General features: G+C 35.6%; 4 protein-coding genes and 1 pseudogene across 5 annotated transcripts; 4 read left to right on the top strand and 1 right to left on the bottom strand.

Annotated features, from left to right (window-relative positions):
- Nucleotides 1-750: 750 nt before the first annotated feature.
- On the bottom strand, nucleotides 751-24,467 carry LOC114761363 (sugar transport protein 14-like). 2 transcript variants are annotated; one of them, XR_003742130.1, is made up of 7 exons: nucleotides 24,329-24,467; nucleotides 23,580-23,902; nucleotides 22,854-23,483; nucleotides 22,426-22,767; nucleotides 14,536-14,537; nucleotides 933-2,297; nucleotides 751-897 (listed from the first exon to the last, which is right to left on the bottom strand). XR_003742130.1 is itself a non-coding variant. In XM_028950715.1 (6 exons), the coding sequence occupies exons 1-6, from the start codon at nucleotides 24,465-24,467 to the stop codon at nucleotides 1,064-1,066; spliced, it is 2,670 nt and encodes an 889-aa protein (XP_028806548.1). In that variant the 3' UTR covers nucleotides 751-1,063. The 2 variants fall into 2 exon arrangements, 1 of the variants encoding a protein (XP_028806548.1); XM_028950715.1 differs by having other exon boundaries at nucleotides 751-2,297.
- Nucleotides 6,506-8,549, top strand: LOC114761348 (sugar transport protein 14-like). The gene is made up of 4 exons (XM_028950698.1): nucleotides 6,506-6,644; nucleotides 6,761-7,083; nucleotides 7,389-8,018; nucleotides 8,118-8,549. The coding sequence occupies exons 1-4, from the start codon at nucleotides 6,506-6,508 to the stop codon at nucleotides 8,547-8,549; spliced, it is 1,524 nt and encodes a 507-aa protein (XP_028806531.1).
- LOC114761347 (sugar transport protein 14-like) lies at nucleotides 10,938-12,862 on the top strand. Its single transcript, XM_028950697.1, has 4 exons — nucleotides 10,938-11,076; nucleotides 11,158-11,480; nucleotides 11,693-12,322; nucleotides 12,419-12,862. Exons 1-4 carry the CDS (start codon nucleotides 10,938-10,940, stop codon nucleotides 12,860-12,862), a joined length of 1,536 nt encoding a protein of 511 aa, XP_028806530.1.
- Nucleotides 14,809-16,833, top strand: LOC114761346 (sugar transport protein 14-like; annotated as a pseudogene).
- Nucleotides 18,922-20,800, top strand: LOC114761399 (sugar transport protein 14-like). The gene is made up of 4 exons (XM_028950761.1): nucleotides 18,922-19,060; nucleotides 19,159-19,481; nucleotides 19,649-20,278; nucleotides 20,357-20,800. Exons 1-4 carry the CDS (start codon nucleotides 18,922-18,924, stop codon nucleotides 20,798-20,800), a joined length of 1,536 nt encoding a protein of 511 aa, XP_028806594.1.
- Nucleotides 24,468-26,079: the final 1,612 nt, after the last annotated feature.

The raw sequence follows: 26,079 nt of genomic DNA, 5'->3' as shown, positions 1-26,079 counted from the left end.
TTGGCCGATTATCACTGTGTGAAAGGTGTACAGTTATCGTTTGGATTCAATCTACGGATTTAGAGGGCACATGTTTACTTTTTCAGATATATATTTAAAATTTTTTTTAGTATATACTAATATTTCTCCCAATATATGTATATTTTTTTGGCATTAAACCAGCATTTTGATCTTTTTAAGAGGAAAGAAATCTTTATGTAAAAATTAAGTGTTAGCTAGAAGGAGCGTAAGTATGTATGGATTTTGAAAAATCACGGAAAGTAAACTAACCCAATAACTAACATGGGTAAACTGGTACTACTATTTCTTTTTTTCTGGTTATGATCTTTAGTGATGAATGACTTCTTTAGCATTGTTAAAGTTGCTTTTAGGCTTTTGCAAATGCTTTAGAGAAGATAAGCAAGAGTCTTATACGATACTTTCTCTGATCTGATCTCTTGCTTGCTTGATGATAAAGTTGAAGACAAAGGACATGCTCCATTCGTGGAAACAGGTTGGCATGTAATCAGCTCTTTGTTGCTTAACTTCACTATTAAATTGTTGTTATTATAATATTATAATATTCATACGTTGAGCATAAGAAAATAAAAGATATGTCGTTTTTTTTTTCAAGAGCATATTTTCTACGTATCTTTTTTTTTTTTTATGCAAAAGGCAAAATTTTTATTAACTTTTTTTAATATTAAAAATAGATAAGCCAAACATGACAATAACAAAAATTATATACAAGTTTTCATGTACGTCTTATTATTAAAAAAATTATGGGTTAGTATTAGTTACAAAATTAACGCTAACTATATTACATTCTTTCTATAAATTCTGAAATCAGGAACAGCATAAATTGAAATGAAGCAAAAAAACAAGAAAGGTTTATCCGTTTCTATAGAACCATATACTCTCTGGTAAAAAAAAAAAAAAAAACTATATTATACTCTAAGAAAATTGCTAAACAAAATGTACATGAAGCTGTCAGATCAACACGTGGCTATTCAGTGTTCAGTAAATGTTTGAACTGAAGCAGATCACACCTAACCTTGAGAAGGTGATTAGATTATTGATGAAACTATACATTTAACGGCTGAGATCTTTCTCTATTCACAAACCATTGAACAGTTCTTCTGGCGATTGGCAGCCATAGCTGCCTCCTTCTTTCCTCGTTAACATCGCTTGGAATCATTGAACAATCCCTAAACATTCTGTCTCTCATACCCAAATCTCCAAATCTAGACACACCAGTGATTTCTGACATGGATCTTTTCTCCCCCGGATTCACATATTTTGATGTATGACTAGAAGATGAAGTTCCTGCACAATCTGAAGCATCTAAACCTGAGTTTAATGAACCGAACTTTGTCCCAAAGGATATCTTCCTCTCCATCTCCTCCTTTATGTTGATGATCTGCCCATTTTCTCCTGATGTTGATGCTCGAATCTTCTCACCGTATGGTTCTGAAAGCTCGAATCTTTCGCTTTGCACAGAACTAATCATCTCTGAATTCAGAAACATGAGGTCCGAAGAGCTCACGTTGCTCCATCGGTGCTTGAAGACCACATCACTTACAGTAATCTTATGGTTATGTTTATGATACAACTTTCCACCATCATGCTCTGCTTCTTCTTGGATCGGCAATTCTTCTTCTTTTAGACCCTTTCCAGATTTCCTGAAGCTGCTTCCAATTCGGAATCTAGAAGACCCATGACGTTCTTCTTCCCTCTGAACAAAGATCTCTATGTTGGGTTCCTCACCATTCTCTGACTGGTTTGTTAGAAGCCTCAAACTGTTTGAATAGGTAAGCATGGTGGGGTCATCAGAACTGACCTTTCGCCTACAAAGAGGACAGCTAGAGTGTCTCTCAAGCCAATGATCAATACAATCGATGTGGAAGGCATGTTTGCATTTGGGAAGAAGCCTGAGGACTTCAATATCTTCAAACTTTGACAAGCAAACTGCACATTCAAGACCTTCTTTTGATCCTTTGAGGGAAGAGAATCTGAAGAAGGGGAGAGATTCTACGACAGTCTTGTCGATTCCTGAGAATCTGGACCTTGATCTCACAAGTGCAGGGAGGTTTTCAGGGTCAACGTGAGCCGAAGCTCTGCGTTGACAGAACTTGGCATACAAGAGAAGAATGAATGTAAGTGAAAACATAAGACATAGGATTCCTATGACAACTGCTAAACTTGGTTGGAAAGCAGTGATGCCATCCAGTGAAGGTGCACTATCATTGATCTGTTGTTGTGCTGTAACATGGAAGAAAACTAGAAAGACAAGAGAAAGACGAAGAAGACCCAGCTGGCTCATGTTTCTGCTTCAAAATCTGTTGATTTGAGTTGTTATGCGATTGGTTTTAATGAGAAGTTCAAAACATCTTTTCCCTCACAAACAGTAACCTCTTTTAAAAGTCTGTGTTTTCTTTTGTTTTCTTTCTGTTGCGTCTTAATTTGATTCTCTTCTTTTTTTATGAGACCGTGCGTTTAAATATAATTGTTGAATTTGGTAGTGGTGAACAAGTTGGGGAAAGAGAGTCTTATAATTGTAAATAACCGAGGTCGTTGGCCTTGATAACAATTCAATGAATTGAGAAATAACCGATCACATCCCTTCATTTTACAATTTCCATGCTCTCGCCATCTTTCATTACAAGATAAATTAAGCTATGTCAGTGTTGATTTTGGCCTTTCTTCCAGAAAAGGACTCTGTTTTTATTTTATCTGCCCATTTTTAGATTCCCAAAATTTTTTGTATTTGGGGTACCGGTTGCTCTCCGGACTAGAACAATCCAAACATTGAGACGAAGAGATTAGTTTTGTCATATCCCAATAACTATTTATTATATCTTTGGATTACAAAGTTAAGAGAAAAAAAAATGAAGAGATGTTTATTGATAAATGGCAAGTAGAGGTGTTCAATTCATTCCGTTTCGGTTTGATGAGTTTGCGACGGGCAAAAAAAAAAAAATTCAGGATGGGACACAGGATGGGGTCGTCCTGTCCAGTCCTGGGATTTTTTTTTAAAAATTATTTATTAATAATAATTATTAGATTATTCAATTTACTTAAGAATAATAATAATTATTATTATTATAGTGATTTTTGGCTCTTAAGTTGTAGTATTATCTCAACAAAATCTCTTTTCTTAATAAAATAATTCATAAAGTCATTATATAGTGTTTTTTTTTACAATATTGTTTTTATACTTTTTTTATACTATATAATTGAGCTTTCTGCATAAATTTTTTTATAATGTTTTTATCTTTAGAAGTCCAATAAAAAATAAGAATATAACATAAAAAATTCATATAAAAATTATAATTTTTTTTTTAAAAAAAGAAACGAGATAGGACGGGACACGGGACAAAAATCCTGATCCGTTCCGTCCTATCTATCCTGTGAACACCCCTAATGGCAAGAAAGAAAGCCAAAGTTTCTTGCTGTAGCACATCAGTGTTAAAGTTTGTGAAGGATTTGGATTTTTTTTTTTTGGATAAATGAAGGATTTGGATTAAGTCTGCATTTGCATGCTGATTACATGGATTTTTTATGTTAAGTGCAAGTATCTTTCTATTTGAGACGATTTTGTTTAAATATAAACACTTCATCTCATGAGACGATTATGTTAAGAATCTGAATTTAAATTCGCCATGTTATGAGAGATTAATTCTTTTCATTAGACCTAAGCCTTGTTAGCAACAACAAATGGACGTGAAGGCACCTGTCACAGGGTTTAAATTTTGGATTTGCGATGATGTAGCACTGACCTGACTCTGTGTGCATGTAACGTTAAAAATTAGCCTAACGTAGTGAGAAGCCCATTGTTATTTAAAGGAGAGAAAAGAGGAATATAATACTCCGTCCCCCTAGTAGTTCTAAATACTCCTCTAATCAGTAGCGAGAAGGTACTTTTTGGTCCTATTTATAAGGTATTAAGAGAAATTTTTTGTATATATGTATAATTTTACGTTCATTTATTATTATGACTTTATTTACATAAAGTGTAATGCATATTAAATAGGGATAAAATTAGAAAGTTGTTAAATTTTAAATAAGAGTTAATAAATTTTAAAATTTTTTTTATTCTATGTGAAACGCGTTGGAAGTAATCTATAAATAGAATAAGAGGAGTACAATACTTCATGTAACAGCTGAGAGATTCAGCGTTTATTTATTAGGGTCAATGCTATTAAGGAGCTCTATATGTTTAATACAACTTGCAACTCCCAAGTCAAATTTCCCCCCTTAATAAATTGAAGGACAATTTTAAATTTGAGGTTGAAAAATAAGACATCATAAAGTCCCCGCCCACAAATTGGTCTAATACGGTATATCTTCTTCCCATGTAAATTAATTACTGGTGAATCCGTCATTTCTTCCCGATTTCTTTAATTTATTCCAATATAATTTTTTCAACTAATAACGTTTATTACATTTATCAAGACTGTTCTACATGAACGACTCATCGAGATGGCAGGTCTAATAGCATAGACAATGATGACTTATGCTATGCTCTATAAAAATTAATGAATCATGTAACATATCAAAACATGGGAGCTAAACCAAGTTTAATTTTACAACATATTTATTTCTTCAGACTAATAAACAATATTATCATTAATGTTAGAATATTTTGACGGAGTCAACCCACCATCCTCCCTAATAAGGAGTGCTTGCTTGGTTGACCCGTTAAGTTGATTTTTGTGAAACTACCATAATTGTGTCATGGTTTTGTGTTGTGCTAAAGAAAACAAATAAATGGAATAAGTAAAATGGCGATTAATATTATTGACTTTGAAGCAGAGGAAGAGATCAGGTTACATTTTGAGATTTTTTAATAAATGAAGGGGATTGTTTGCTAACACATCAAGGAGAGTACATTACGGGTTAAGATATAATTAATTAATAATTGATTACTGTATTTTGACGTCTCACATGTTTCTGTCACATGAAACAAATTAAATCAATTTACCTTTTCGTTTTCAATATGAATTTTTTTTTAAATGCCTTATCTTCTGACCATAATATATATTAAAAAAAACAAGAATCATCTATTTAGATTAATCTCTGAAAGAGGGCATGCACTAAACGTTGACTTTGGTGATTAGCAGGGGGGAAAAAGACAAATGAAACCAAAGTTATTGAAAGAAAGAAGGAAAAAAATAAAAAAAATTTAAATTATTCCCCGTATTATTTTCAACTCTTTTAATTATTTTTAAGAATCTTAGACGAGAGCTTACTAGGCAAAGAGAAGAGAATTAGAGACAACCGAATACCGAATTCCCCTTCATACTGTGAATTTGCGATATTAGTGATATTCATTGGATTTCTTTTTAGGAAACCTCTTACAATCAATATAAATATTTTAGGGAGAATGAGAAATATAATAGATTAAGATTTCATATTTAGGACCAAATCTAACCTTCTAACTAGTTTTTATATTAAGGATCATATATAGTCATCTTTCAATTCTAAATATAAAACCCATTTTATAGTATAATTTAAGATTAGAGGGAGTAATTAAAGACTGTAGAAGCATAGACATAATGAAGTAAAAGAAATCAAGTGTTTGATTTCTTTTCCGTCAGTGCTCATTTCCAAAGCTGTAATAAGTTGAATGGTTTGAAGAAAAATGTATCTTTTTGTATCGCCCATTGCTTACATAACAAAATAAGATAGTCATGCTATGATGCTACTGAAAATCTCAAAAAAAGAATATATATATATGTACATATTATATTTTTTCTCGATCTAACTTTGCTAGATAAATTATGAATTTCTTTTTTATTTGTTCTTCCATATTTTATGGTTAAATTTGTATGTGTGTGTGTGTATTCTATAATTCTTACCAATAAATAATATTTGAAAATACGGGATGCAAGGTCCTGTGCCTGTGAAAAAGGAAAAATAAAAGAAGGGAGATTTACATTCAAGTTCTAAGGATGAGATTTAATTGTCCTAAAATCCATGGACAAGTGAAGAGTGAATAAGTAGGAAATAATAATAGGTTTATGTTAGTCATTTGTTATTGAGATTTTTTAGTGATTAAATTTCTTCTTTGAAACTTCTTGATAATACTCCCATAAAAGAAAACGAAAGGAGCATAATAATTATTAAAAAAAAGGGAAGAAAATAAAAGAAGAGAAGGACTGAATAAGAGGACAAGTGTTGTCAAGTTCTAAAAAGGCAAAGAATAAGTCAAGTGACTTCACCGATCAAGGCTGTTTCCACGTCACCGTTTTTGTATATAAATAGTCATGCAATCCCACTTCCTAAATCAAGCAAAACTAACTTCCCTTTCTGTTTCATCTTCTCAAACAGAACATTAAGCAAATAAGGTCTGTGATTTACGCACCAGCTGTGCACGACACACGAACTGTAATTACTCTTAACCATTTTCTGTTTTCAAATTCTATCTCATCATCCGGACACATTAGTATTTAACCCCAGTTACTACGTAGGTTGGCACAGACATTCACATTACACAGAAGACATTGATCTTTGAAAAAAACCAATGGCGGGTGGCGGTTTTACCGATGCCGGAGGTAAAAGGGCTCATCTTTACCAGCACAGGATTACAGGCTACTTCATCTTTTCTTGCATCGTCGGTGCTATGGGTGGCTCTCTATTCGGCTATGATCTTGGCGTTTCCGGTGAGCTCCTGCTCTCTCTCTCTCTCTCTCACACACACACACACACACATATGAATATATATAATTAGTTAGTTGCAGTACGTGCGTGGTTGATTCATGAATCATAATTTGTGAAGGTGGCGTGACGTCGATGGACGATTTTCTCAAAGAGTTCTTCCCGAATGTGTACGCCCACAAGCATGCGCATCTGAAAGAGACAGATTACTGCAAGTACGATGATCAGATATTAACGTTGTTCACTTCGTCTCTGTACTTTGCGGCCCTGGTTTCGACATTTTTTGCTTCGAGTCTGACGAAGAACAAAGGCAGAAAAGCCAGCATCATTGTCGGATCTATAAGCTTTTTCGTGGGAGCTGTCATTAACGCAGCTGCCATAAACATCGCCATGTTGCTCATTGGACGTATCCTACTTGGCGTCGGCATCGGATTCGGCAACCAAGTATGTTGTTTCATTCATTCATTAAATGTCATCGATAGACAACACAAATTAAGCGTCCTTTTGTGTTTAACGTCAAAATATATGCATGATTTTGTAGATACAACATATATAATTTTGATAATTCGGGAAAATGAAAATTTACAGCAAGAGGAGGAAAATACAGACTCAATCTCACCAAATAATTTGAGAGATTAATATTAACGATGTAATGCTACATTTCACTTGCCCAAAGGGTTAGAAACATGATTCCCACACCCACATAAACATTTACCAAATTAATATGAATGTTCAAAAAAAAAATGCAGGCCGTTCCACTATATCTTTCTGAGATGTCTCCAGCAAATGTACGAGGAGCAGTAAACCAACTGTTTCAGTTAACAACTTGTACGGGAATCCTCGTAGCAACCTTGGTGAACTACGGCACAGAGCAGCTACATCCATGGGGATGGAGGTTATCGCTAGGTTTAGCCACAGTTCCAGCAACGCTAATGTTTATCGGAGGCGTGTTGTGCCCAGAGACGCCAAACAGCCTCGTGGAACAAGGCAGAATGGATGAAGCAAGAACCGTACTTGAGAAGATCAGGGGGACCAAAAATGTGGATGCAGAATTTGATGACATGGTGGAGGCAAGCAAAGAGGCTCAGGCCATAAAGAACCCATTCCAGAACCTATTGCTGAGAAGGAACAGACCCCAGCTTGTGATTGGGGGAATAGCTATCCCAGCATTCCAACAGCTAACCGGGAATAACTCGATCCTCTTCTATGCTCCTGTTATCTTTCAGAGTTTAGGATTTGGGAATGGAGCTTCACTATACTCGTCTGTGATTACAAGTGTTGCCCTTGTCGTGGCTCCTCTCATCTCAATGGCTGTCGTCGACAAGTTTGGCAGAAGAGCTCTATTCTTGGAAGCCGGTGCTGAAATGTTGATTTGCTTGGTAATCTAACAACTCCTTCCATGCAATATACTAACCATAGTTTTGGTGAAATCATAAAACGATCAATGACTCATAAACTAATTGACAATGAATATGCAGGTGGCTGTGGCGATAGTTTTGGCATTAGAGTTTGGAGAAGGGAAACAACTATCAAAAGGGGTAAGCATATTTCTGGTGATAGTAATATTCTTGTTTGTGTTGGCCTATGGAAGATCATGGGGTCCACTGGGGTGGCTAGTTCCGAGTGAGTTGTTTCCATTAGAGATAAGGTCGTCGGCACAGAGTGTGGTGGTGTGTGTGAACATGATCTTCACGGCGCTGGTAGCACAGTTCTTCCTGGTCTCACTGTGCCATCTCAGATATGGGATCTTCTTGCTGTTCGCAGCATTCATTGTGATAATGAGCATGTTCGTATTATTCTTCTTGCCGGAAACAAAGCAGGTTCCGATCGAGGAGATTTATCTTCTATTTCAAAACCACTGGTTCTGGAAAAGATATACAGAGGACAATACCGCCCAGTCGATTGCTTAATGTGGTTCAGTATTGTTGGATGAATAACTGGCCAGGCCAAGTCCTATAAATATCCAATAATCTCTGATCGCGCGTGCGAGGCAACCCATCTTAAGTATCAGATGTGCACGTGCTTCTATTTGCGTGGGATTAGCGATGCTAGCTTAGCTGGTGTTCCGCCAAAGGCAAAAACAATGGCAGATCAACACGTACCATTCGCATTAGGTGTTCTCTTTGTGTGGGATTTTTATATCATTTGTCGAGAAAATCACAAGATTGATTCGTTGCTGTCTTGGCTTTCCTGATGTACCAAAAAAAAAAAAATCACTGTTTAAGATTCGTTTTAATTTCATGTTTTGTTTTAATTTTCTCTTTATTTATTTATCAAGAGAGAAAGTTAGCGAATGAGAGAACATGTAGGTAATTAATACAATGAGAGTAACAAATAATTATTAAAGACAAATAAAATAAAAATTTCAGACGAACTATTATTATGTCTTATAAGTAGGAATATATCAGCTGTAAAAAAAAAAAAATCTCTTATCTATAGAGAGTATTATCTGTTTTGTCGTGGGAACCACTCAAATTCAGATCTTTACAATTATATATTTTTATAAAAGAAAAAAAATTAAAAATGTGGTTGGTCAAATTTATACCTCTATATTGAGGTAAAGATAAATATGTCTCTACTGTTTATACTCCCAATAGCGTTCTTCACTTGATCCTGAATATAGAACCCTCGCGTGTTAGGATGTAACATTTATAGTGTATTGAAAAAAAAAAATCCTTAGAACCTTTTCAATTCACCTTAAAGTGCTCCAAAAAGAACAAAGCCCAATATTATTTTCAGAAGGTTAGTTTAATAAGACACTCATTTAAAAAGAAAACAAGATTATTACCTGATCTTGATATTACTCTTTAATCCGTGTAACTTGAATTAAAAAATTTTATATTAAAGAGTGGAAAAGTACTCCCTCTATTTTAAATTATAATATATTTTTTAAAAAAATTTCATGTTCCAAAGTAAAACATAACACATTTTACGAAAAAACATTGAAGCATTTATGACTATTTTTTGAAAAAAATGTCCTTCATAATTTTAGCTTAACAAACAAATGAAAAGGTGTAGAGGTTAGTCATGAGTCAATGATATTATTATAATATTAAACTCTTTTTGAGAAAATTTAAATATTAAACTACCTTTACTTATTTTTATTGGTATTTAAAATTAACTAAAAACACTTTATAATCTGAAATAGAGGAGGGAGTATTTCTCATAATATCTCTCTCTTTTCTTTCCATGGGAGAACGTACATACCCATTCACTCCTTAAAACAAGTCTGTGGGTGGTCAACATTATGAATAAGTCCGATCGAGCTCCAAGACTCAATCATCTCTGTTTTTTTTGCCCCCAATCCAAGACTCAATTATCATTTCATAATTTCATTGACTAGAAGCTTTGAACTTAATAAGCTTGATTAGATACATAATCTGAGAAATAATAAGTCCCCTTGTTTATAACTTAAACGACAGTTTGCCAAAAGTAAATAGTAATGGTTCTTATCACAGCCAAAAAAAGGGACTGCCCAAATAAAGGTATGCAATATTTGGAGAAATAAATAACTGTTTTCTTTAATGAGATGTTAATTTCAAAACTTTGCCTTTGTTTAATTATATATATGTATATATTCTATCCACAAGATTTGTATCATATAAAGATATTGATTAAGAGCCTTTCAATTGTTTAATATTAAATCCAATTCCATGAATATCGTCCAAAAACATAGAATAATAATCTCATTTTGCGGTTTTGGCTTTGTTTATTATTTAATTAAATGGTAATTATTTATTAATTTGTTAATCTGTGTAAATAATTTCGAAATGGCTATTGATTACAAATGAAGAAAGTGTTATATTTAGAGTTTGTCATATACTTTCCAGTACGACATGGTCAGAAAGATTTATCTTCTATTACAGAAGCACTGGTTCAGGAGTAAATTTTTAGGACATTTCTCAACTATGAGTATTATAGTTATAGGCTCGTTCTTCGGATTCGTTTAGTCAAAAATTAAAATTTTTATTCTAAATTTTTTAAGCTGAAATAACTTTGTCAAAAGCAAAACAAATTTAAAGTTTACATATGAAAAAAGTTTTAGACGGGAAATTAGGGCTAAAATAACGGAACATATAGAGCTCCGATAATGAGAAACACGTTTGATTCAGAGGTATACGTAAACTGGATCTTAATTAAGGTTAATGAACGCTGTATACAAACTGTAATGACTCACACTTAACCATTTTCTGTTTTCAAATTCTATCTCATTACAATCACATTAGTATTTAAGCATAGATCGTCCCGTAAGGTGACACAGACATTCAAATTACGAAAATCAATACTGACAAAAGAAAATGGCTGCTGGAGGATTTACCGGTGCCGGAGGCAGAAGGGCTCATCTTTATGAGTACAAGATTACAGGCTACTTCGTCTTCTCTTGTATCGTCGGTGCTATGGGTGGCTCTCTCTTCGGCTACGATCTTGGTGTTTCCGGTGAGTACCTACTCACACACACGTAATTAATTGGTCTGTCATATGTACATTCATGATTTATTATATATCTGTGATGTGAAGGTGGCGTGACGTCGATGGACGACTTTCTGAAAGAGTTCTTCCCACGTGTATATACGAACAAGCACGCGCATCTTAAAGAGACGGATTATTGTAAATATGATGATCAGATATTAACACTGTTCACTTCGTCTCTGTACTTTGCGGCCCTGGTTTCGACATTTTTTGCTTCAAGCCTGACAAAGAACAAAGGAAGAAAAGCCAGCATCATCGTCGGATCTATAAGCTTCTTCGTGGGAGCTGTCATTAACGCAGCCGCAATGAACATCGCTATGTTGCTCATTGGTCGTATCCTTCTTGGTGTCGGCATTGGATTTGGTAACCAGGTATCTTCGTTCATTTCATTCAATGTGATCTTTATGCACAAATTAAGGGTCCTTTTCCCATTTAACGTCAGCAGTTTTAAACTACAGGGTGCACGTTAAGTATGTTTGCGTATCAATGATATATATAATAGACTACAAATCATATTTTTCCAGGTTAATTATTTGATAATCTAAGAAAAATACGTATGAACTATTGAAAAACAAATGTGCAGGCCGTTCCATTGTATCTTTCTGAAATGTCTCCGGCAAAAGTACGTGGAGCAGTGAACCAACTATTTCAGTTAACAACTTGTTTGGGAATTTTGGTAGCAACCCTAGTGAACTACGGCACGGAGCAGCTGCATCCATGGGGATGGAGATTATCGCTGGGTTTAGCCACAGTTCCAGCAACGCTAATGTTTATAGGAGGCGTGTTGTGCCCAGAGACACCAAACAGCCTCGTGGAACAAGGCAGAATGGAAGAAGCAAGAACCATACTTGAGAAGATCAGAGGCACCACTAACGTAGATGCAGAATTTGAAGATATGGTCGAGGCAAGCAGAGAGGCTCAGGCTATAAAGAACCCATTCCAAAACCTGTTACTCAGAAGGAACAGACCTCAGCTTGTGATTGGGGGTATAGCTATCCCTGCTTTCCAGCAACTGACCGGGAATAATTCTATCCTCTTCTACGCTCCTGTTATCTTCCAGAGTTTAGGGTTTGGAAATGGAGCTTCATTATACTCATCTGTTATTACCAGTGTTGCCCTCGTCGTTGCTCCTCTCATCTCAATGGCTGTGGTGGACAAGTTCGGTAGAAGAGCCCTATTCTTGGAAGCCGGTGCTGAAATGTTAATCTACTTGGTAATCTATAACAACTTTTCCACAAAACAAAATAACCCTAGCATAGTAAAACTCTTGTGAGATCATTCATAAATAAAGTTAACAATATATATGCAGGTGGCGGTTGCGGTGGTTTTGGCATTAGAATTCGGAGAAGGGAAACAACTGTCAAAAGGGGTAAGCATATTTCTGGTGATAGTGATATTCTTGTTTGTGTTGGCCTATGGAAGATCGTGGGGTCCATTAGGTTGGCTAGTTCCAAGCGAGCTATTTCCATTAGAGATAAGGTCGTCGGCACAGAGTGTGGTAGTGTGCGTGAACATGATCTTCACGGCGCTGGTGGCTCAGTTCTTCCTGGTCTCACTGTGCCATCTCAGATATGGGATCTTCTTGCTGTTCGCGGCGTTCATTGTGATCATGAGCATGTTCGTATTGTTCTTGTTGCCGGAAACAAAGAAAGTTCCAATCGAAGAGATTTATCTTCTATTTCAAAACCACTGGTTCTGGAGAAGATTTACTGAAGATGAACGCTCCCAATCTCCTTATAATACTGTTAATTAATGCTTCTGAACTGGTCAATGAAGAATTCCCATGTATTCCTGTAGAGTCGTCTGATTGTGTATGCGAGGCAGCCTGACCAATGTAATATGCCTGTCTATTTCTGTGATTAAAGATGGTAGCGTTCCACCAAAACAGAAACAATGGGAGTGAGAACACTATTCACATTCAATCTATTTTGTGTGGGATTTTGACGTTATTTATTCCGTGGGAATCACATGTTTCGTTTTAATTACATGCTTTAATTTGTTTTAGAAATAAGAAAAATAGATAATTGAAAGTTAAAAAAACGTAAATAATTCAAATTAAGTTTTCAAGCAGCAACATATAATAATTTGGATCCATTTAATTAATAAGTTATTTTTCCTCACATGAGAAGGACTTAATTTGAACTCTTTACAATTATGCATTCGAAATAAAATAATAAAAGGAAATGCTGTTTGTATATCTCAGTCGGGCCTCGTCAAGAACCATAACCGAATAACGAGGGCCCACAACTCATTCACCTACGTAAAAACAATTTTCCGACATGTCAAGTAATGTTTCACGATATAGTGAAATACTATCTCCATCCTATTTATAGTAAATAATCTAGTTTTTTTGGCCAGCGGAAAGGTAACTTCATTATGTGAAAAACAAAATACAACCACTAAAATAGACCAAAAACCAACTGAACAAAAGTTAGCAAGCAATAAAAAGCTAATGAGAAAACAACCAAAAACCAAGACCAGAAACAACTGAAACTTGAAGAAGGCCAACTTGCATTCCACTATTATCAAATGAACATGCACAAATAGCTTGATCCAACAAGCAATAAAGGTTGCGCGTACTAGTAATTAACTTGTTTATTTGAGATCTCTTCGTGATTTTCCCAACTTGAAATTCATGACAAATTATATAGTCATAAATCATAAACATTTTATCATATTTCTCAAATAATCCTCTGCATGAGAGCCCATCTAATTTTAATCGAAATGCATCATTCAAAGATGGGTTTGTCTTTGGCAAAGGAAAAAAAATGTGTTTGTCAAAAGTCCAAACAGAGCAGCAGGCTCACATGCAACATGGTTATCTTTTACTAGACTTCAATTAAAGTGGAAAAGGATATAGATTATAATTTTATAATTATTTCAACTTAGGATTATAGTGTTGAGTTAATTATTTACTCAGCATCATCAGGTTTTTGTGAGCACAAAAACTTCTCAAAACAGTTTTCACGCTGGGAGAGTTTTTGACTTAAAAGTCATTCTAGCCTATCGCTCATCCAAAATAAGTCCACTCTCTATATTTCTCCCAAACTCACATTTCATACTTCCCAAAGCATGTTTTCTCTTCCAAACGCTGGAACAAACACACTCTTAATTGTGACTTGAGAATTTCATTTTATCTTTATTAGCTTTATTTTCTTAATCTACGTGTACGATCTTGAATAGAGCAACTATTGTTTGAAAACAAATGAAGTATTATATTTTGTGTTTGATATATATTTATGCTACAAGCATATATGAAATAGGACAAAGTCATCAAGTTCTATTTCAAGAGTACTGGTTGTATAGAATAACTGTGCAGAGAATTATACCTCGAATGAACATTATATAGAGTCGTCCATGACATGGGTTTGAATCAAAATTAAAGTATTGTATGAATTTTGAATTTAAAATTTTTTTGTAAAAAACGTCTTTAATTTATATTTTATTCATGGTAAAATAAAAATAAATTAAAAGATAAAAACAAATACGTTTGATTTAGAGGTATATAAAAGATCTCCAGGTCGCACTGGATCTTAAATTAGGCTTATGAACAGCGCATACAAACCAAAATGACCCACATTCAACCTTTTTCTGCTTTCAAATTCTATCTCTTCACAAACACATTAGTATTTAACCATAGTTTGTCCACAGGGTAACACACAGACATTCAAATTACGAAGAAAATATCGACAAAACAAAATGGCCGGTGGAGGATTTACCGATGCCAGGAGGCAAAAGGTCCCATCTTTGCGAGTACAAGATTACAGGCTACTTTATCTTTTCCTGTATCATCGGTGCTATGGGTGGCTCTCTATTCGGCTATGATCTTGGAGTTTCTGGTGAGTTCCTGCTTTTATATATATATATAGTTAGTTAGTTGCGGCGCATGTAAGCTTCATTCATGAATTACATATTTGTGAAGGTGGTGTGACGTCGATGGATGACTTTTTAAGAGAGTTCTTCCCACGTGTGTATGCCAACAAGCACGCACATCTTAAAGAGACAGATTACTGCGAGTACGATGATCAGATATTAACTTTGTTCACTTAGTCTCTGTATTTTGCGGCCCTGGTCTCGACATTTTTTGCTTCGAGTTTGACGAAGAAGAGAGGCAGAAAAGCCAGCATCATCGTCGGATCTATAAGCTTCTTCGTGGGAGCTGTCATTAACGCAGCTGCAATGAACATAGCCATGTTGCTTGTCGCCCGTATCCTTCTTGGTGTCGGCATCGGATTCGGTAACCAAGTATATGTTCATTCATTCATTTTGTACTGTTAACATAAAAAGTTAAGGACCCTAACGGCAAAAGCACTAAACCTGTATCTATATGTGTGTGCGCGCGCGCGGGCGCGCGTGACTTCAAAAGATAGGCTAATTAAAATTGAAAAATTGAGAATTCTGCTAAATGTTTTAACTTACTTCACTTTCATGTTACAATTACTGTACCATGGGTTGCATGTCATCAAGGATGTGTGCTTATCAGTAATAGACTATTAATATTTTCCCATTTTAATTTTTTCATTTTAAAAAATGTTTCAAAACAAATATATATATGCAGGCCGTTCCATTGTACCTTTCTGAGATGTCTCCTGCAAAAGTACGAGGAGCAGTGAACCAACTATTTCAGTTAACAACCTGTTTGGGAATTTTGGTAGCGACCTTGGTGAACTACGGCACCGAGCAGCTGTATCCATGGGGATGGAGATTATCCCTTGGTTTAGCCACAATTCCAGCAACACTAATGTTTATAGGAGGCGTCCTGTGCCCAGAGACACCAAACAGCCTCGTGGAACAAGGCAGAACGGAAGAAGCAAGAACCATACTTGAGAAGATCAGAGGCAACGCTAACGTAGACGCAGAATTTGAAGATATGGTCGAGGCAAGCAAAGAGGCTCAGACCATAAAGAACCCATTCCAAAACCTATTGCTAAGAAGGAACAGACCTCAGCTTGTGATTGGGGGTATAGCCATTCCTGCTTTCCAGCAACTAACCGGGAATAATTCTATCATCTTCTATGCTCCTGTTATCTTTCAGAGTTTAGGATTTGGCAATGGAGCTTCTCTATACTATTACTAGTGTTGCCCTTGTTGTGGCTCCTCTCATCTCAATGGCTGTCGTCGACAAGTTCGGCAGAAGAGCCCTATTCTTGGAAGCCGGTGCTGAAATGTTAATCTACTTGGTAATCTATAATAACAACTTCTCCATACTATAAAAAAATAACCCTATTGGTAAAATTATAACGTGATCATTCATAAATGAAGTTGATGACATATATGCAGGTGGCAGTGGCGGTGGTTTTGGCATTAGAATTTGGAGAAGGGAAACAACTATCAAAAGGGGAAAGCATATTTCTGGTGATAATGATATTCTTGTTTGTGTTGGCCTATGGAAGATCGTGGGGTCCATTGGGTTGGCTAGTTCCGAGTGAGCTATTTCCATTACAGATAAGATCGTCAGAACAGCGTGTGGTGGTGTGTGTAAACATGATCTTCACGGCGCTGGTGGCTCAGTTCTTCCTGGTCTCATTGTGCCATGTCAGATATGGAATCTTCTTGCTGTTTGCGGGGTTCATTGTGATTATGAGCATGTTCGTATTATTCTTGTTGCCGGAAACAAAGAAAGTTCCCATTGAAGAGATTTATCTTCTATTTCAAAGCCACTGGTTCTGGAGAAGATTTACTGACGAGGATCCTTCCCAATCTCCTTCTAATACTGCTAATTAGTGCTTCTGTGCTATCCAGTGAAGAATTCCCATATATTCCTGTAGAGTAGTCTCGTTTTGTGTGCGAGGCCGCCTAACCAATGTAATATTCCGATATATATCTCATGTTATTCATCATCTCTTTTACTTTTTCTTTGGTTCCCCCCCCCCAATCTGAACGTATACGTAGTTACGTACATTCTGTCCTAAATATGTAGAAAGTCTATATATAGATTATCAAATGCTCAGCCAATTAATTAAAGCCCACAACTGCAAGCTTCCTTCCCCAACTTCGAGTAACCTGCAATCCCCCTCCCAGTTATAAAATCTTTTATTTTCTTGGTAAAAGAAAAAAACCTATAATCCCAGTTTGACATTATGTTAAAGATATATTGTGCAAAATAAACCTCTGGATCTTTATTCATACTTTTGAGTAATGTTTTATTTGTATTGAGTCCCTTTTTTTTTTTTGTTATAAGAAAACTTCCCGGCATGTGAATTAATATTTCACTATATAGATATATTACCTCCATCATATTTATAATAAATAAGTGATAGATAAATTTAACTCTTACTTATTTTTTATAAATCGGCTTTAGATATATAGCATTATCAACCAACACCAATGATATGATTATAATAAATATAAAAAGTCACATATTAGTTCCAAATAAATAGATCATTGGAAATATGTGTACATAATAAAACGCAGAGCAAGTTGTAAATTTCTTAACTTAAAATTTTTGAAGGTGTGCATGTAAATAAGACAAAAAAAAAAAAACAAATTCTTCGCCGATATTTATTAGTAAAACTAAGAAATGTACAATTTGCCTATTATGTTTTTCTGCGCAAATTCTTCTTTCTTCATAAGATCTATTAATAATAATTTAACTTCGCAGGACCTATATTAGCAATCTATTGCGGGTCATGTGGCATGATCTGAGATATGATTTGGTCTGTTGGAATTTTTATAACATAAGAGTATATAAATGGCAAAAGCAAACAACAATAATGGTTGTCGTTGTTGGCGAAAAAAATGGTTGTTGTCATAAAAACTTTGTTAAAAAAAAAAAAAAGCAACTCTTGTATGTTGAATTTTGATTTTAATCTAAATTTAAGTCTGGTCAGACCTCAAGGGTACCGGTTCTAGAATAATAAGAAAAATATTACTCCTGTTTTTAATATAAGACTTAATTGAGGAGTTAATGTTGATCCTATATATCGACCTATTTCACATATTTATCATTTTTTTTAAATTAACCTTATTGATATTCTCTTAATAATAATCAAGTAGGAGAGTGAAGGAAGGAATTGAAAAAGATGCTTAAGGTATTTTAAAAAAAACTTATCATATTAACTAATTCAACTTACATTCTTAATCTACTCAAATTAATTAATTAGGTCTTATATTAAAAACTGGAAAAGTACTTAGCAAAGTTATCGACTTATTTATCATTCAATCAAACCAACAACAATTAATGATCCGAAACCTGTTCTTTGTTATCAATCATCACTTGAGAATTGCACTTTATATTTGTTTATTAATTTTCTTAATCTGCGAGTATAACGTTGAAGTAACTATTGTTTGAAAACTATATTTGGTGTTTGATATATATTTCATATGCTACAAGAAAACATGCATGAAATAGGACACAGTCACCAAAATTTATCTTCAATCTCAACAGTGCCGGTTCTAGAATAATTGTGCAGAGCGTACCTCGTCTGAGTATTATATACACTCGTCCACGGAGATGGGTGAGTCAAAATTAAAACATTTTATTAATTTTAAGTTAAAATATTATTTTTCTCAAAAACTTCTTCAATTTATATTTTGTTCATGGTAAACGAACAAATTTTAGAAGATAGAAAAATAAATAGGTTTGATTATGAGGTAGGGGTGTGTGTGCATATAGAAGATCATATCCAGCACTGGATCTTAGTTAAATATGGTTTACGGACACCGCATATATGCAAATTAAAATCACCCTCATTTAACCATTTTCTGTTTTCAAATTCTATCTCTCCGCAAACACATCAGTATTTAACCATAGTTCATCTGTAGGGTGACACACAGGCATTCAAATTGCGAACAAGATATTGATAACATAAAATGGCTGGTGGTGGATTTACCGATGCCGGAGGCAGAAGGGCTCATCTTTACGAGTACAAGATTACAGGCTACTTCGTCTTTTCCTGTATAGTCGGTGCTATGGGCGGCTCTCTATTCGGCTACGATCTTGGCGTTTCCGGTGAGTTCCGGCGATCATATATATATCTGTGGGCGTGTAATTTGTTTGTCACCGTACGCGTATGGTTCATTATATTCATGAATTATATGTTTGTGAAGGTGGCGTGACATCGATGGACGACTTTCTACTAGAGTTCTTCCCGCGTGTATATGCCAACAAACACGCGCATCTTAAAGAGACAGATTACTGCAAATACGATGATCAGATATTAACGTTGTTCACTTCGTCTCTGTACTTTGCCGCCCTGGTTTCCACATTTTTTGCTTCGAGTCTAACAAAGAACAAAGGCAGAAAAGCCAGCATCATCGTCGGATCTATAAGCTTCTTTGTGGGAGCTGTCATCAATGCGGCTGCAATGAACATTGCCATGTTACTCATTGGGCGTATCCTTCTTGGTGTTGGCATCGGATTTGGTAACCAAGTATGTTACATTTATTCATTAATCTTGTTAACATGCAAATTAAGGATCCTTTTGTGTTTAACGTCAAAAGTGCTAAACCTATATACATATGATTCCGAAAGATAGGCTAATTAGAATGCTAATTTTTTTTTTTTGGGGGAAAAAATGCTTCAAAAACAAATATGCAGGCCGTTCCATTGTATCTTTCTGAAATGTCTCCGGCAAAAGTACGAGGAGCGGTAAACCAACTATTTCAGTTAACAACTTGTTTGGGAATTTTGGTTGCAACCTTGGTGAACTATGGCACCGAGCAGCTGCATCCATGGGGATGGAGGTTGTCTCTTGGTTTAGCCACAGTTCCAGCAACACTAATGTTTATCGGAGGCGTCTTGTGCCCAGAGACACCAAACAGCCTGGTGGAACAAGGCAGAATGGAAGAAGCGAGAACCATACTCGAGAAGATCAGAGGCACCACTAACGTAGACGCAGAATTTGAAGATATGATTGAGGCAAGCACAGAGGCTCAAGCTATAAAGAACCCATTCCAAAATCTATTGCTAAGAAGGAACAGACCTCAGCTTGTGATTGGGGGTATAGCTATTCCTGCTTTCCAGCAACTAACTGGGAATAACTCAATCCTCTTCTATGCTCCAGTTATCTTTCAGAGTTTAGGGTTTGGAAATGGCGCTTCATTATACTCGTCTGTTATTACCAGTGTTGCCCTCGTCGTGGCTCCTCTCATCTCAATGGCCGTCGTCGACAAATTTGGCAGAAGAGCCCTATTCTTGGAAGCCGGTGCTGAAATGCTAATCTACTTGGTAATATAATTGTACAAACCTTCCATATATTAACCCTAGTGTGACGATTCCTAAATCAAGTTGATAATATGTATGCAGGTGGCTGTTGCAGTGGTTTTGGCATTAGAATTCGGAGAAGGGAAGCAACTCTCAAAAGGGGTAAGCATATTTCTGGTGATAGTGATATTCTTGTTTGTGTTGGCGTATGGAAGATCGTGGGGTCCACTGGGGTGGCTAGTTCCGAGCGAGCTCTTTCCTCTGGAGATAAGGTCGTCGGCACAAAGCGTGGTGGTGTGCGTGAACATGATCTTCACGGCGTTGGTAGCTCAGTTCTTCCTGATCTCACTGTGCCATCTCAGATATGGAATCTTCTTGCTGTTCGCGGGGTTCATTGTGATCATGAGCATGTTCGTATTATTCTTGTTGCCGGAGACAAAGAAAGTTCCCATTGAGGAGATATATCTTCTATTTCAGAACCATTGGTTCTGGAAAAGATTTACAGAGGATGACCCTTCGCAATCGCTTCAAAATAGTATTGCCTAGATCTTCAAATGAAGGCCAATTCCTATATGTTGCTGTACAGTAATCTGATGACGGGTGCGTGGCTGGCAGCCCTCCTATTGTAACAAATGAAGGTGACTTTCTATTTCCGTCGGAAACAAAAGCAAGGGGAGTGAGAACACTATCGGCATTATGATTTAATGTTGTGTCACGAACTGTATATAACTTGTCCCGGAAACCACAATATTCTTTTTAATTTGATGTTTTCTTGGGCAGCCGCTGACTGAAGCATACGCTTGATCGCTTCTTACGCCAAACGGCCTCTATTTAAGACAAAACTTCTTTTGCAGAATAACACGACATACATTTTTTTTTTTAACCATGCACATATGTCTTTTTATTGGATCTTATCTGTTCGATATGATATATTATCAGATACTAAAAATAACCAGATTAACCTCATCACATTACAGGGACGTGAAATTACTTTTGAAGCATCTATTATGTCACCCATGTTTGCATGGGGAACACCCACTAAGTGATTAGTTGACCGATTAACCGTTTAAACAGTGGGCTTGGCCTACTAACCCATTTTTTAAGTCTACTAATAAACATGTGAGCCCACTGCTAATTGGTCCTGTAAACAACCTCCAACACATCATATCACTGTTTTGTTGGATCTTTTTGTTTTCGGCAGCAATACTATTTCACTGTAAAATTATATCACTCTAGCAACCAATATTAATATTTAAAATGTGAATATAAATTTTATAAAACATCACATTGTTTACTGATTATAAATATTTTTATTATGATTACAATTTTTTAGGTTTATAATTGATTATATAATAATTGACAATTACGTTTTCAAAATTTAACAGAAAATATTCATTCATTAAATTGCAACTACCCATAAGTCCTAATGTATATTAAAAATATTAGTTAATATATAAATTATAAATAATATGATGTATTGTAAATTTTATATTTTATATTAGTGATTGCGCTATTGAGTATTTTATTAAATACATTATGCATGGAGAATCCTTCTTTCTCATTTTCTTCCTAAAATCTCATCTTTATTGGTACTTAAGTGAAGTACAAATTTTAACGAAGTTGCCTATTCGTTTGAAGCAAAGAAAATGAGTAATATGGTAATCTGCATTGAAAAAATGAATTGAGAAAAGCAAGTAAATGCAAAGTTAAGTAGCTAATAATTTTTTATGGTTCAATAAAATAGAAGGCCACCATTATCCGTACGTACTGTTGCCAACACTCAACACATAAGCCAGAATTGCATTTGACCATAATAATAAACACGCAAATTTTTTCGCCATAATCAATTAAAACGTCATCAGTAACAAAGAGCCAAGCTATACCAATTTAAAAACGAAAAACGAAAAAAAGAAATAGAGAAGGAACAAGTCCACCTACTTCTACGGAAAAAAAAAGGGACAAAAAAACAGAGATATACGGTGACTTTGATTTGATTCGAAGACTTCATGAAAAGTCTACTAAAAGACTCAGCAATCAGCAGGCTTGACCTGTTCGAGCTTGCTGTCTCCCACCTTGTCCGGCTCTGCAACTGTATCTCGGTGACGCTGTCCCACATAATTCTTCCAGAACCAGTGATTCTCAAATAGCAGATATATCTCTTCAATCGGCACCCTCTTCGTCTCCGGCAAGAAGAAATACACCACTGTGCACATTATCACTATCAACGCCGCAAACAGCAAGAAGATGCCATACTTGAGATGGCACAATGAAGCCAGAAACAATTGAGCCACCAACGCCGTGAAGATCATGTTCACACACACCACCACACTCTGCGCCGACGACCTTATCTCCAATGGAAACAGCTCGCTCGGAACCAGCCACCCTAACGGACCCCATGATCTTCCATAGGCCAACACGAACAGGAATATCGCCGCCACCAGAACTGCAGCTGTAGGTTTTGACAGTTCTTCCCCATGCCCAAAATATTTAGCCAAAATTGAAGCCACAAGTACCTGCACACGTTTGTGAGTGCCATTCATGTATTTATAATTGTAATTGTAAATATATGAAAAAGAGATTGGTTATAGTTGTGGGTTACCATGTATACTATCATTTCAGCACCAGCTTCTATGAAGAAGCCTCTCCTTCCGAATTTATCGACTAAAGCCATAGAGATGAGAGTGCCAACAATGAGTGCCAAACTAGAGATGAGTGATGAAAGCAGGGATGAACCGGAGCCAAAACCCAGACTCTGGAAGATGACCGGAGCATAGAAGAGAATGGAGTTATTTCCGGTGAGCTGCTGAAAAGCAGGGATACACAGAGCTCCGATCACAAACTGAGGCCTGTACTTTCTCTTGATAAGGTTTCGGAATGGGTCTTTCACGGCCTGTGCTTCTTTGCTGGCATCGATCAGGTCTGCGAACTCTGCTTCCACGTTGTCAGTTCCTCTCACTTTCTTCAGCACTCGTCTTGCTTCTTCTAACCTGCCTTGTTCCACTAGACTGTTAGGTGTCTCTGGACATAAAATGCCTCCGATCAACATGAGAATCGCCGGGACTGCGGCCAACCCCAGCGAGATTCTCCACCCATGAGGATGAACTTTATCTGTGAAGTAATTAATGACGTTCGCTACCAAGATTCCGGCGCATGTTGTGAACTGAAACAGTTGGTTCACCGCTCCTCGGATTCTTGCAGGTGACATCTCCGACAAGTACAAAGGAACAGCCTGACAAATGACAAACAAAAAAAAATCAATCATATCATCTCTCAATTGATCATACGTAATAAATTGGGGGGGGGGGGTTTAAAGAGAGTGAGGTACTTGATTGCCAAATCCGATGCCGGCGCCCAGAAGGATCCTGCCAATGATGAGCATGGCGATATTCTGGGCGGCTGCATTGAGGATAGCTCCGGCGAGAAAGCTGAGGGCACCAGTGATGATGCTGGCTTTTCTTCCCTTCCATCTGGTAAGGTAGGAAGCTCCAAACGTAATCACCAGGGCCGCGAAATAGAGGGAGGAAGTGAACAGTGTCAGAATCTGGTTGTCATATTTACAGTAATCTGTTTCCTTCAGATGTGAATGCTTTCTTTCGTAGACATGTGGGAAAAATTTGATCAAGAAATCATCCATAGATGTCACTCCTCCTGAAAAAGGAAGACATGTCAACTTTATCCAAACGATTTACGAATCTACTTGGGGAAAAAAATCAACGATTAGTGTATAGGAAATTAAACATCTTTTTAATTAAATAATGAATATTTTCCCAGTACGTAACTTAGCGATCAATAACAAACTCTTGGAGCCCTGCTCCAGGAAACGTTTCAGACTGGATTGAGAAACAGAGTAACTCCGATTGATTATTATTTAATAACAGAAAAAACAGAGCACTAATGCAATCGCTTCTACTAAGCAATTATTAGAAAGAAAATTGAATCATCAGTGTCAATTCAGTGTTCAACGAATTACTAAGAACCGGTTTCGTCCAAAATTCATGACAAAATGAAAATTAGACTCATAAGAAATCATGTAACAGAGATGATATAAGAGAGACAGAAGGAGGAATAGAGCACCTGAAACACCAAGATCATAACCAAAAAGTGCACCACCCACGGCACCAACTATGCAGCTGAAGATCAAATAACCGGTGACCTTATATTCATACGAGGCCGCCCGTTGGCTGACTCTGGTATCCATCCCCCCGCCGGCCATGGCTCTTCCTCTTCACCGGAGATTTTGGAGCTCAGCAAGATTTATAAGAAAGGCACACTCATACAGCTTGAGTACTGCAGCCTTTATATATATACAAGGCAGGTGCTCTTCTATCATAATAAAATCAAAAATGGAGATTGCGATGGAGATTGAAGAGATACTCGCACCCAAATACTATACTACTCTGTTTTAAATAATTAACAAATCAAGAACATTTTATTAATAATTTAATTTATCCTATTCCAGTAAATTAAACGTATATATGTATAGTTGTCCTTTTTTAAAAAAATTTTATCACAGAAATTCAATTGGTTAATGAATTTAAAACTTTAATAGATGAATGTAAATCTTTTTTGAGATAGGATTCTGAGAATCATTTGTTACCATTTTTAAGATTATATAAGATGAGATTTGTCGTCATAACTTATTAAAGAAGTCTATGCTGACTGTGGTATTTATCACAACAGATAAACACGAAATGCTTAAAAAATCTAATTTAATCACCCCATTTTAGTTTATGGTAAAATCTCATCCTATTACTTAATTATTAATTATATATAACCAATATATTATTTACCGATGTTTAAGACATACTATTTTTGTTTTGTAAATATATCATATCATTTTGAATATTATTTGACAACAAAATATAAGGTATTACATTTTAGTGCAAAAGATGAGTTATTGTGAATAAGCTGCTCCTTCATATGTGTGCGCGCGCGCGCAATCAATAGATTATATATAAACTATAACAAGAAGAAGGTTACATAAAAAATTTTATTGCTTTGAAAAAAAAATTAGCACAACTAAAAAAACAGTATTTTGAATACATCATATACCTTGGCAAAAATAAATTTTATATAATCTTAAAAAATTATTAATACAAAACAAAAGGTTTTAGTGAACCTTTTTTTAATAGAAGCTTTAGATAAAAGATGATAATAGCCCATAATCTTTTGCTAGAAATAATAAGATAATAAAGATATTTGTTAAGATAAAATAGATATTGATATAATTCCTATTATAACTAATCTAATAACGATGAGACTGTGAGAGAATATACGAAATTCTCAACAAACTTCTCTCTCATGCACAATGCGTGATATATATATATGTGTGCGCGCGCGCGTGTTTGTTCCGACAGTTCAATATTGACAAGAGGACGTAACGACGCAAGGTCCCCCAGCAGCCCATGGTTACCAGGTTTATGATTTTGGGGGTTTGGTTCCTCTCAAAATCTGTTTTTTTTTGTGGTTTGGATCCTCTCACAATTTTTTTTTTCTTTTTCTTTTCAGAATCTCATCTTCACTGTTAGATTAAATAATAGATAGTTCAGATTTAATATTTTAAAAAATAGACACTCACTTTCTCTCTCCTATTTATATAATGTTATAATAATAATTCTATAAAATATTAAATCTGAATAATCTATTATTTGATCCAATAACAGATATCAAATATTGAAAAGAAAAAGAGAAAGACAAGAAAAAGAGGAGAAAGAACGTGAACATCTACTTCTTAAAATATTAAATTGAACTATCTATTATTTGATCCAGTGAAAATGAAATTCTGAAAAGAAAAAAAGAAAAAAGAATTTTGAGAGAATCCAAAC

The sequence above is a fragment of the Neltuma alba genome, unplaced genomic scaffold (assembly GCF_004799145.2).
Source record: "Neltuma alba isolate B1F8T4 unplaced genomic scaffold, ASM479914v2 tig00011119_pilon, whole genome shotgun sequence".
Lineage (NCBI taxonomy): Eukaryota > Viridiplantae > Streptophyta > Magnoliopsida > Fabales > Fabaceae > Neltuma > Neltuma alba.
This window is presented reverse-complemented; position numbering and strand designations above follow the sequence as displayed.